The sequence below is a fragment of the Nicotiana sylvestris genome, chromosome 3 (genome assembly GCF_000393655.2).
Source record: "Nicotiana sylvestris chromosome 3, ASM39365v2, whole genome shotgun sequence".
NCBI lineage: Eukaryota > Viridiplantae > Streptophyta > Magnoliopsida > Solanales > Solanaceae > Nicotiana > Nicotiana sylvestris.
In genome coordinates, this window is record NC_091059.1 from 169,192,832 (window position 1) to 169,205,597 (window position 12,766).

Here is a 12,766-nt window from a genome sequence, read left to right on the forward strand (position 1 = left end):
GTCCGCGGTAGGTGTTGTGCGGACCGCACAAAATGAAGTGCAGCCGCGATAGGTGATGTGCGGACCGCACAAAATGCAGTGTAGTCGCGGTGGGGAACATTTCACTGGTCCTACTTCGGAAGCTCATATCTTTTGATCTACAAGGAATTTTGAGATGACTCAAAAACAACAGTTGTAGCCCTTCGTATCTAGTTTCAAGAAAGTTAAAGATATCGCAGTTTGGACATCTGTAGAAAAAGATATGGCCAAAATACTAAAGTCTGTCACTGCAAATGAAACCTGTGCGGCCGCAGTCATTTTTATGCGGACCGCGGTCGTTTTTGTGCGGTTCGCAGAGGTGGAAATCCATGGGGTGCTCTATAAATACAAGGTTTTGGGTTTTATTAGATATTTTGACCTAGAGAGCTCGGATTTTGGCGATTTTTCGAAGGTTTTTCAAGAAATTCATCGGGGTAAGTGATTCTAACTCAGATTTGGCTAGAACACATGAATCTATCATTGAATTCATCATTTAATTCGTGATTTGGGATGGAATTTGGGAAGAAAATTTGTGGAATGTTCCAAAAATATAAAAGGATGATTTGAAGGACCAAATGGTACCAGAATTGGATAATTTTGGTATGATTAGACTCGTGAGGGTATGAGAATTCTGAAAATGTAAATTTTTCCTGATTTCGAGACGTGGCCCGGGGCTCGGGTTTTGGTAATTTCAGGAATTGTGTCACATTTTGATTATTTTCGCTTGGGCTTTGTTCCCTTAGCATATTTTGACGTCCATGTTTTGATTTTGGATAGATTTTGTGTGAGTGGAGGCCGATTTGAGGGGCAAAGGCATCGCGAGCTAGAGATTTAGCCGGTCCGAGGTGAGTAGTGATTGTAAATGATGTCCTGAGGGTTTGAAACCCCGGATTTGCACATTGTATTGCTATATTGAGGTGAGACACACGCTTGATGATGAGCTTGGGGTCGTGCACTATTGGGGATTGTGACTTAGTCCGTCCCGATTGATGATTTTACCGCGTATTTGATTGAAAACTATTTGCTATCATCATTATTTGGGTTGAACGCCATATTTGGGCCCAGTGCTAACTATTTGAACCATTCGGGAATTTTTATTACTATTTCCTCATTGTTTTGACTTTATACTTGAACTCCGTCATGTTGTTTTCCACTGTTTTCATACTCATCCATGTTTACTCAATTTTAAGACTTAAATGATATTTTAATGATGTTTGGGCTGAGAAACACTGTTTTACTATTTTTCGAGGGGCTTGTGAGTATTTTTGACTGAGTAAGGCCGAGGGCCTAGTTATGAGGAAACACTAATACTGATTTGAGGCCGAGAGCTTGAGATATATACGCCACGAGGTAGCTTGATTGATATGAGGCCGATGGCCTAGATTTTATGCCACGAGATGGCTTGTTATTGCGCTTGGGCCGTAAGGGGCCTCTCCTGGAGTCTGTACACCCCCAATGAGCGCGGGTACCTATTGTGATGTGATATATAGCCCGAGGGGCTGATATTGTTCTATGTGATAGCCCGAGGGGCCGGTATTGTTCTATGTGATTTGCCCGAGGGGATGGTACCGTTCTATGTGATTGCCCGAGGGGCTATTATTGTTCTGAGATATTGCCCGAGGGGCGGAGTTGTTGACATTATGCCCGAGTGGTGAACCTTTATGTGTTTATCTTTTATATTTACTTGTCATTTACCTGCTAAACTATGGATTTATGCCCGAGGGCTGGATTTTTGTGCTTATCTGCACTAACTGTTTTGCATTCTTTTGCGTAACTGTTGAAAAAAAAAAGTCATTTTCAAAGAAGTTTAAACCAAGATAAGGTGTTTTAAGAGATTTCTACAGCTTCAGTGTTTTCTTACTGGTTTTTGAACTTCTTCTATACGGCACCTTGATATGATTTACGTGATTTCTTACCATTCAGACTTTAGTTATGATTATTACTCACTAAGTTGGAGTACTCACTTTACTCCCTGCACTTTGTGTGCAGATTCAGGTATTTATACACCCGGTAGCGGGTTTTGGCTGATCGGAGGCAGAGTCATCGGAGTTTAGCAAGGTAGCTACCGGCGTTCACAGCACTGCTTCTCTCTCTCTTCATTCATTAGTCTATATTTGTACACTCAGACTTTCAGTTTGTATTTATACCTTAGTAGATGCTCGTGACTTGTGACACCCCGGTTAGGGCTGTGTTGGGTTGTACTTCCGCACTTTATTGGCATTATTCGCTACTTAGTATTACTATATCATGTTTCAGACTGCTTTTATGTTATTAACTGTTTAAAAAGTGAATTGAATTTAATTGGCTGGCATTATCTTCACGAGAGGCGCCATCACGACCGGGTCCGGGTTTAGTTCGTGACACTCTAGCCCCGGAATTTGAATTTTTAATACCCTATATATACAAAAAAATTGTTCTTTGAATCATTAAATGTTAAATTAGTTGATTATTGTTATAAACATTGCATATATTGTCTTAAAATTGTCAAGTAATTTATTTTTCGACACCATACTTGGCATAACCTTAATGCAAACTACTCAAATTGCATTCCAATTCAAATTTGAATATCATATCTGTTTGTTAGTAATAGTGACTTTTTAAAAACGACCCATAATGTAAATTAAAAAAAGATATCCTTATCTTATAATCTATGTATATGAGTTGAAAAAAAATATATTTGAAATCGATGAGATTAACTTTCAAATTTTTTATACTCAACAAAGATGAAACATAAGAAGAAATTTGTTGTCATCTTTTATTTCTCGTTTTTAGATCTTTCTACATTTTTTTCAATATTTATTTTCTTTTATCTTATTTTTTATGTCATTATTTCTGTTGTTATAAAAAACTAATTTATTTCAATATAAAAGGATGAGTTTTAATAAAAATTGTCTACATGTGAACTTTAATTATATTTTTAGTCTTTGGTTGAAATTATTTCATATTTTTCTTTTGGCTTTATCTAATCAGCCTAAATAGGTGCTCACCCGACCACTTAAATTTAAAAATTGAATGATGTGTAATTTATATATAATCCATATATAATATGTGTACAATCGTGTGTTGTCGGTATATCATCTATTTATATTAGCTATAAAAAGTAAACAATAAATATGGTCGGATATACAATCACGTCATACCAATTTTTTCTTTATATATACTTTTTGTTACACTTAAAAGTCGTTATAGAAACTATCAATTAGAAGTCAATTTCTCTCTTGTTGAGTTTGAAAAAAAAAACTTTTCACATAATCAAATGATTCAAAACTAATATTCTTCAACGAAGCTTGCTGAACAAAATGATTGGGTCCCTTTAAACATCAACACTGATCCGACAGAAATAATACAAATGTTACTTACAGGTAACCTAACATATGATCCTATGATTTGTGAATGCAGGTTGTTAATGCAAAGGATGGACAGGATCGTGGTGACGCACACGTACAGGGAGCAGAGTAGGGTGGCGGACGCAATGGCAAAAGAGGCAGCAAAGCCAACTTTTTTGGGTAGATCAAGCTTACTAACAGTTCCTCCGGTGTTTGCAAATGATGTATTTTTGGCAGACATCCTAGGAACTGAAGTTGTTAGGGATTTTCTGGCATGTGATATTGAAACTGTATCTCACAACATTGCACTGTTGGGGGAACTATAGTACCCCAACAATGACAGTATGATGACCCTGCCAGTCGTCTCATGAATTACCGCTATATTTTCCCTATTTCTGCTTCTTTATACTTCGTTATCCGTGTTTTATGGTATCGGGTTGGTCGGATCGAATCCGGAATGATTCTGGTAAGGTTTGAGACATTAAGTCTCTTTTAAGGAAGTTTAAGTTGGAAAAGTCAACTGGAAATTGACTTATGAGTTAGAGGGCTCGGATGTAAGTTCCGGTGGTTCGGTTAGCTTCGGGAGGTGATTTGGGACTTAGGAGTGTGATCGGAATGGGTTTTGGAGGTCCGGAGTAGATTTAGGCTTGAATTGGCGAAGTTGGTATTTTGGCGATTTCCGGTTGGTAGGCGAGATTTTGATATAGGGGTCGGAATGGAATTCTAAGAGTTGAAGTAGTTCCGTTGTGTCATTTGGGATGTGTGTGCAAAATTTCAGGTCATTCGGACGTGGTTTGGTTGGGTTTTTGATCAAAAGCGGAATTCGGAAGATTTTAGAAAGTTTGGCTTGGATCCGATGTATTTTGGGTGATTGGATATTATTTAAGGTGTTTTGATAATTGGAACAAGTTTGAATAAGGTTCTAGGATATGTTGGTGCCTTTGGTTGAGGTCCCAGGGGTCTCGGGTGAGTTTCAGATGGTCAATCGGACCATTTCATTCCTTGGTGATGTTGCAGAATTTTAGGTTTAGCTGTTGCAGAGAATCCTTCTTCGCGATCGCATAAGGGTTCCTGCGATCGCGTAGAACTTTTTGAGGGGTAGTCCATTTTGTTCTATGCATTCTCGAAGGAGAAGTTGTGATCGCATAGTGTGAGGAGCTGAGTCATCACGAACGCGGAGAGGTGGTCGCGTTCGCATAGGGTTAAGTGGACCTGGGGTCTTGGCTGGATTTTGTTCATTGAGAACGCGACAGAAAGTCCATGATCGCATAGAGTTGGTTGCCTGGGCATCGCGTTCGTGGGGGATTTCATGCGTTCGCATAGAGTAATTTTTGGGAGCTGAGTTTTTGTGCTTCCCGATTGCGAAGGTTTTCCCGCGATCGGGATGAAGGAATTATGCCTGGGCAGAAGGTTTTTAAACTCGTCTTGTCCGCGATTTAGGGACTTATTTCCTCTATAGTTGGTCATTTTTGGAGATTTTTGAAGGAGATTGAAGAGGGATTCAAGAGGAATCATTTGGAGGTAAGATTCTTGGACTTAAAACTTGATTATTATGTGAATTCCACCTAGAAAATCATAGAAATTAAGCCAAAAATTCAAGAACTAGGGCTTGGAAATTTAGACTTTTGATTGGGGATTTGGAGGACCATTTGGGGTCGGATTTGAGAACTTTTGATATGTATGAAATCGTGGGGAGATAAGGAATCTATTGATGTAAAAATTATTGAATTCCGAGACGTGGGCCCGGGGGTCAGGTTTTGGTAATTTTGGGATTTGTGTAGGATTTTGATTGTTTTCGCTTGGGCTTCGTTCCCTTAGCATATTTTGACGTCCTCATTCTGATTTTGGTTAGATTTGACATGAGTGAAGGCCGATTCGAGGGGAAAAGGCGTCGCGAGCTAGAGATTTTACAAGTTCGAGGTGAGTAATGATTGTAAATGATGTTCTGAGGATTTGAAACTCCGGATTGCACATCGTAGTGCTATATTGCGGTGAGGCACATGTTGGATGACAAGCGTGGGGCCATGAACTCTTAGGTATTGTGACTTAGTCCGTTCCAAATGACTATTTTACCGCGTATTTTACTGAAATCAATTTGCTATTATCATGATTTGGGCTGTCATATTTGGGCCTTGTGTCAACTATTTGAACCCTTCGGGGATTTTTACTGGTATCTCCTCACTATTTTGACTTTTTACTGAACTCAGTCATATTATATTTCACTATTTTTTCATACTCATCCATGTTTACTATGTTTTAATTCTTACATGATCTTTTAAATGATATTTTGGGCTGAGAAACATGTTTTACTACTGCCAGAGTGGCTTGTGAGGATTTTTGACTGAGTAAGGCCGAGGGCCTATGTTGTGAGGAAATATTTGATACTGATTATGAGGCTGAAGGCTTGAGATATGTAAGCCACTAGGTGGCTCAATTGATATGAGGCCGAGGGCCAAGTGATGATGCCACGATGTGGATTGATATTGTGTTTGGTCCGTAATAGGACCCTCCAGGGGTCTGTACACCCCCAGTGAGCGCGGGTACCCATTGTGATGTGAGATTGAGTCTGAGGGGCTGGTATTGTTCTATGTGATGGCCCGAGGGGCTGGTATTGTTCTGAGATGTTGCCTGAGGGGCGGATTTGTTGATACTGTGTCTGAGGGGCGAACTTCTATTTGTTTACTTTACCTTAGCTGTCTGTCAATTACCTGTTTACTTGTTGAAAAAGGATTGTTACTTAATTTTTCACTGATTTACTGCTTTTAAATGGTTTTACTGCTTCAGTATAGAATGCCTTATGCCTTGCGTGTTTTCTTACTTTCAGTCGTTGTTTACATTTGTTACTCATTGAGTTGGAGTACTCACTTTACTCCCTACACCCTGTGTGTAGATTCAGGCGTAGCTGGTTCCGCTCCCGAGTGCTGATCCCTCCAGCTTCAGGTGGACATTTGGAGTTCACGAGGTAGTTGTTGGCGTCCGCAGCCTCGTGTCTCTACTCCTTTATAACTTCTATCTCTTTTCAGACAGTTGTACTAGTTTATTAACTTAGCGGATTTGTATTATGACTTTTAGATGCTCATGACTAGTGACACCACGGTATCGGACTGTGTTGGGTTGTTCTTACGCGTATTTATGACATTATCTGCTACTTTGGATTATTTTGTCATGTTTCGACTGTTTCTTAATGCTTAACTATTAATAATTGGAAAAAAGGAAAGTGTCGGCTGGCCTTGTCTTCATAAGAGGCGACATCACGACCGGATCCGGGTTTGGGTCATGACAGATAGTACTCTGTAATGTTATTTTGTTTAGTAGTTACTCCCTTCGTGCAAGTTTATGTGATTTGGTCCGTTCCAAAAAGAATGACCCTTTTCTAAATTTGAAAATAATTTAGCTTAAACTTACAATTATACCCTTAATGAAAAGCTTTTATAACCACACAAATAATAATATTCTAGGCCCCTTTTTGAGTTGTTTAGGATCACAAATTTCAAAAGTCTTTCATTTTTTCTTAAATACATAAATTGGAACGGAGTGAGTACATAAATATCCACTCTTTTAACCCAAAAAAAAATAATTATGTTGGCTATACATTTATTAATTACCAGCTTGTTATGAAACAATAAAAGAAGAAGAAAAGTATTGCAGAGAAAAAGTAGGGAGAGAGAATTCTTATTAATTTGGATGAATTACAATGGAATAGAACCCTCTATTTATAGGGAAAGAGTGACTTAGCCACCAAGTAACAATCCCTAGAATCTCTCTAAATATAGACATTCACCATAAATAAAATTCTATTTATAACACTCCCCCTTGAATGTCTATTCAACGGATAATGTGCCTCGTTAAAACCTTAACTAAATAAAACCCAATGGGAACAAAAATCTGGAGAAGGAAAAAGAGTACACATATCTAATAATACGTCTTCTGGTTGCTTCATTAAAAACCTTGCAAGGAAAACCCAGTGGGACAAAATCTTGTCAGGGAAAAAGAGTACAATGCAATTAACTCCCCCTAATGAGATCATCAATTCACATCCTTGAGCCTTCACATTCCAATCTTGTGCACCATCTTCAAAAGATCGTTGGTAGAGATTTGATAATCAAATCTACCATATTAACTTGAATGAATATGTTGAACCTTGAAATCATCATTCTTGATAGGGATGAATTGTCTTCATATGATCTTGTTGGAATCGTCATTTCAATATCATCACATAGGGCAAAAACTCTTGCTATCATATTATCATGCGTGTAAATATAGCAAGATACATTTGTGTATAAATTGCACTAAAAATGTGGTACTTTAAGATCAAGAATTGTATATGCTTTAAGCAAATTAAATTCTTCAAGGATTGTCATATAAGTCATATAATAGACTTTAATTAGATGTATATCAAGTTTTCATGTCATGCTAGACAAATAAGATATCGAAAACTGATTGCACATATCATTGACATTATACTTTCAAGTGTTTGAACTACATGTCATTCATATTAAACCAATTCTATTTGAATTGTGTATCGTCTATTTGACCAATATTTTTGTGTCTGTCTCGACAGCCTTAAGATCCTCATCTATATTTAGAGCTATGATAGATGTTGTCGACGAACATTTTACATCGGTTCCAATAATTTTTCATAAAGACATAACATAGATATCTCTTCATTCATATATTCAGGTACCTGAATCTCTCATGAGATTTTATGAAGTGTTATGTCAAGTGATCTTTTAGATCACTTGCCTCCTTATTATTTTGATCATTTACTCATCTTCTTTATCAAGAAGTTTTATTTGAAACCGATTTGTCTATATGCTTTAAGCGTACCATAGACTTTGTCCTTGTAGGACTTAATATGAGCATTTGCAATGAGAATATAGTTACTTTCTTTGGGTCGTCAAATGCGTATGGCATGCTTTGCAATATATTGCAAACGAATTATCTTTTTATGAACTTCAAGTTCATATTATCGTATTCGAGGATCTAGATATACAAATAATAATTCATTCCACATAATTTTTTCTCAACTGTTTATCATGTCTCCCCCTCATGTTAGAAAAACTAACTTGTTTCCTCAACTTTGAGAATCCACCTTGGTGCGTTATAGTGATAATCAAAATGTACACCGCACATTAATAATAATAAGATGAAATTATTTGGTTCCTGACCCTGAATCACTTGTGAGGGGAGAATGTAATATACTTTCGTATATAACATATATCAAGCTGATATAGATAACTTTATTTTCATAAGCAATAGTTTAGTTATTAAGTGGATGCACTCAATAAATTATTTTGCTAAAACCAGCTGTGTTGTAAACCAACTTATCAAGATGAACTTCTTGAATCGAAAATCTGGAAATTATGCTCGAAATTAAATTATTGAGCAAGTTACTATGTTGCGGGTTAATAATAATTGCACATATAACCATCTCATAGATGCATCTTATGTGGTATACATGGCAGGTGAATGCGCCCATATTCACCTTTGATATTTTCAGCATTCATGGGATTCAATCCCAATTTTAGTTGGTCAACTAACTAATGAGAACAAGCAATATAAGAGAATTCGTAAAGAACTTTCTAGTTCTTTAATATTTACCCATGTGAATTCTCTATTATTTTTGCACATCATACTTAAATTGATATGGCTAAACTTATTATGCCAACTGAATAAATTATCAATATTGATAAAGTTCAGGTTTACACCATGACATGTGCAATTATCAATAAACTTTAAGTTTATTATGATATGAGTTTTTATATCAATAAAGTTCTACTTTATTGTGGCATTCTTTTGTTTGTGTAGTACAAACTGGAGAATAAAGCGAGTAACTTTTCACATACATATTATCCCGCTACAAGTTATAGTAATAGAAGATATTAAATCTTTCCTTTATTTATAGTTTCAATATAATCAACCGTTTTCGCGTATACTTTGGAAACTGAATAAAGACTTACTACAACACAATACCTTATTGGTAATCAATTGTGTTTCTCCAAAATAGTATAATTGGCTCTTCTAGAGCTCTTAATTAATTTGGTACTACCACATATTCATCAACATCCATATGGTGAATATACCATTATGGTTATGGTCAAAATTATATGCAAGATATGTTTCTTGCATTAATGCTATTCTTTAATAATCACATTACCAAAATATTTTGGCGTGCAATAGGTACGTGACCAATGACCATTCATGCCATAATAATAATAATAATATTTTTTTATATCATCTCAAACCTCCTTCTAGAGGTGAGTGTGGTATATTCACTACCACTAGCATGTTTATATTCTTCCAAAATGAATATGTATTCATAAATCAGATGTTGTCACATTCACATCATGAATGGACCATAATCATCTATATGTGCTTTATAAAATCTCATGTCAAATCGATGACAAATATTACTTTCACAGAGTGAAGGATTATTTTGAGAATCCTTATTATTCTCATTATCACAATGATGACGATTATAATTTCGTCTATTGCCACGTCCACATCCATTGATACCTTCACGGTAATAATTTTGTCTTCTTTCAGACTTATCACATATTGCTATCACATTCTCTTAAGGGGATGAGAATGAAGCAAATTCAATGGGACGAGTTTTCACTTCTTATGCTCACGATCATACATGACTTTGATCATGACAAGATATAGAAATTTTACCACTTTGGGTGGTTATAATTTCTTTCAAACTCGTTATAGTTACAATCAAAATTTATCGTCTTTGTTTGTATTTAAAATCAAATTGTAGAATGTCAATAATTTGAAAGAAAAAAGTAAAATGTTTACCTTAAATCCAGAATTTAATCATGAAGGAAGTTCATTGAACAATTGACAATCATTATGCTCAATCCCAAAGCTTCTACTCAATTGGTTAGAGTCTCGTGCTGATAACGTGTTATGAAACAATAAAAGAAGAAGAAGAGTAGGGAGAGAGAATTATTATTGATTTGGATGAATTACATGGAATAGAACTTTCTATTTATAGGGAAAAAGTAACTTAGCCACCAAGTAATAATGCCTAGAATCTCTTTAAATATAGACATTTATCATAAAAAATTCTATTTATAACACAACTTGTGTTTTCTTTTGTTTTTATTCCCCTTTTTTTCCTACTAATAAATGATTAGTGCTTATTATGCTGGAGGCTCTATTTTTGCCTTCCCAAACATGCTGAGATCAACGTTCACTCCTATATTCACGGCCTTTCCCTCTAAGGCCAAACACCGCAACCATTCCAACACAATTATCACTGCAATATCAAAAACCCCACAAACTGTTCGACAAAATGCCGCAGTAGAAAATACATTCCTGCAACAGCATAACCCAACGTCAGCTTACGTTCACCTCCCTTTCTGCCGAAGACGCTGTCACTACTGCGACTTCCCTATCGTCGCTCTCGGCTCATCTTCACCTCAGGCTGATGACGACCCGCGAATTCTTAACTACATTGATTTTCTCTGCAGAGAAATTAAAGCCACCCCAACACCTTCTAACCACAAGTCACCTCTCGAAACTGTATTTTTTGGTGGAGGGACACCTTCACTTGTGCCACCAAGATTAGTATCTGTAGTCCTGGACACACTGGACTCTAAATTTGGTGTGTGTTTTGATGCTGAAATTTCAATAGAAATGGACCCTGGTACATTTGATGCTGCAAAGTTGAAAGATTTGATGAAGTTGGGTGTTAATAGAGTTTCTCTAGGAGTTCAGGCATTCCAGGAGGAATTGCTTAAGAGTTGTGGGAGAGCTCATGGCGTACAGGAAATTCATGAGGCTATTGACATTGTTGGATCATGTGGTGTTGAGAATTGGAGTGTGGACCTTATATCTTCACTTCCTCATCAGAAGCCGCATATGTGGGAAGAAAGCTTGAGCCTCACCATTCAAGCAAAGCCTACACATGTTTCAGTTTACGATTTACAAGTTGAACAAGATACGAAGTTTGGATCTTTGTAAGTAATACAACCTTCACTTGCCAAGTTGAAATTTTTCTTCGCCAATAAATTTTTCCAATCTCTTTTCAGCTAATTTTTTCAACTGATTTGGGATTGGAACATAAATTGGTCGATTTCTTATCCGTTAATTCGAAAAGCTGATTAAATGAGATTTTTTCCATAACTTCTACTGCAAGCAGTGAGTGCACTTACTTGTTCAACATTTGAACTGATATTGTTGTGTCCGCAGGTATACAGCTGGAGAATTCCCTCTGCCTTCTGAAAATCAATCTGCTGAGTTTTACAAAATGGCCTCTGAAATGCTAAGAAATGCTGGTTATGAGCACTATGAGATAAGTAGCTACTGCAAAAGTGGTTATCAATGCAAGCACAATTATACATACTGGATAAACAAATCTTTTTACGCTTTTGGACTGGGGTCAGCCAGTTATCTTAATGGAGTAAGGTTTTCAAGGCCAAGGAAGCTGAAAGATTACATGGGTTATGTGCAAAATTTGGAGAATGGACTAGTGAATTGTTGCCAGGACAGTAAAGTAGACGCTCAAGACATAGCTACGGATGTTGTTATGCTGTCTCTGAGAACTGCTAGAGGGATAGATTTGAAGTCATTTAGCAAAGCTTTTGGAAGCTCAACTGTTCTTTCCCTTTGTGAGGTCTATAAGCCTCATATTGAGAGCGGGCATGTTGTCTGTTTGGATGAGCAGAGGAGGAAAATCGACGCAGAAGAATTCAGATCTTTGTTATCTGAAGGGGACAAGGTTAATGAGGTATTGGCATATATCAGGCTTAGTGACCCTGATGGTTTCCTGTTATCTAATGAGTTAATATCCCTCGCGTTCAATGTGTTAGCTCCATAAATTTCAGCCTTGATGGTTCAGATGAGACTGCTTGGAGCTGCCTTGTTAGCATTGCTGGCTGTTTAGGCATGAGATTGCCAATACTTGGATGCCATCGGTTGGTTTGTGCGTGGAAAATCTATAAGGACATGTGAACTGGTGGAATCCTTAATAGAGCATAGGCAGGCGTGTATGTAATATACTTAATTATTGGGAGAGAGCAGAAGGTTTTGTTAGCAAGCATACTTGATCAAAAGCAGCAGTAAATGTAACTTGGGTATATGACTCACTGTTTAATCAAAATCCCTTTTTTTATGAGTCAAGATTTCATTCATAAATACCGCCATGGAGTCCAAAAATATGTATGAATTTTGTATATGACTTGATCCAAGTCATCCATAGTTGTCTATTACGCTTTTCTTGCTATCAATACACATGACATTCTCTCCTTACAATGGAAATACAAGTGAATGATAAAGGTTTTTAGTGTTTTCCATATCATTATCATTAGTTTGAATTGATCTATTATTTCTTCATTCCATCAAATTGAGATGCATCTTCCAGCCAATCTGCTACACAACAAGAGATTATTTTCCTGTACAGATTTATCTCACAG

At 36.8% G+C, this 12,766-nt stretch overlaps 1 protein-coding gene across 1 annotated transcript; it reads left to right on the plus strand.

Annotated features, from left to right (window-relative positions):
* Window positions 1-10,449: 10,449 nt before the first annotated feature.
* LOC104215387 (uncharacterized) lies at window positions 10,450-12,288 on the plus strand. The gene is made up of 2 exons (XM_009765176.2): window positions 10,450-11,311; window positions 11,544-12,288. Exons 1-2 carry the CDS (start codon window positions 10,479-10,481, stop codon window positions 12,169-12,171), a joined length of 1,461 nt encoding a protein of 486 aa, XP_009763478.1. The 5' UTR covers window positions 10,450-10,478; the 3' UTR covers window positions 12,172-12,288.
* Window positions 12,289-12,766: the final 478 nt, after the last annotated feature.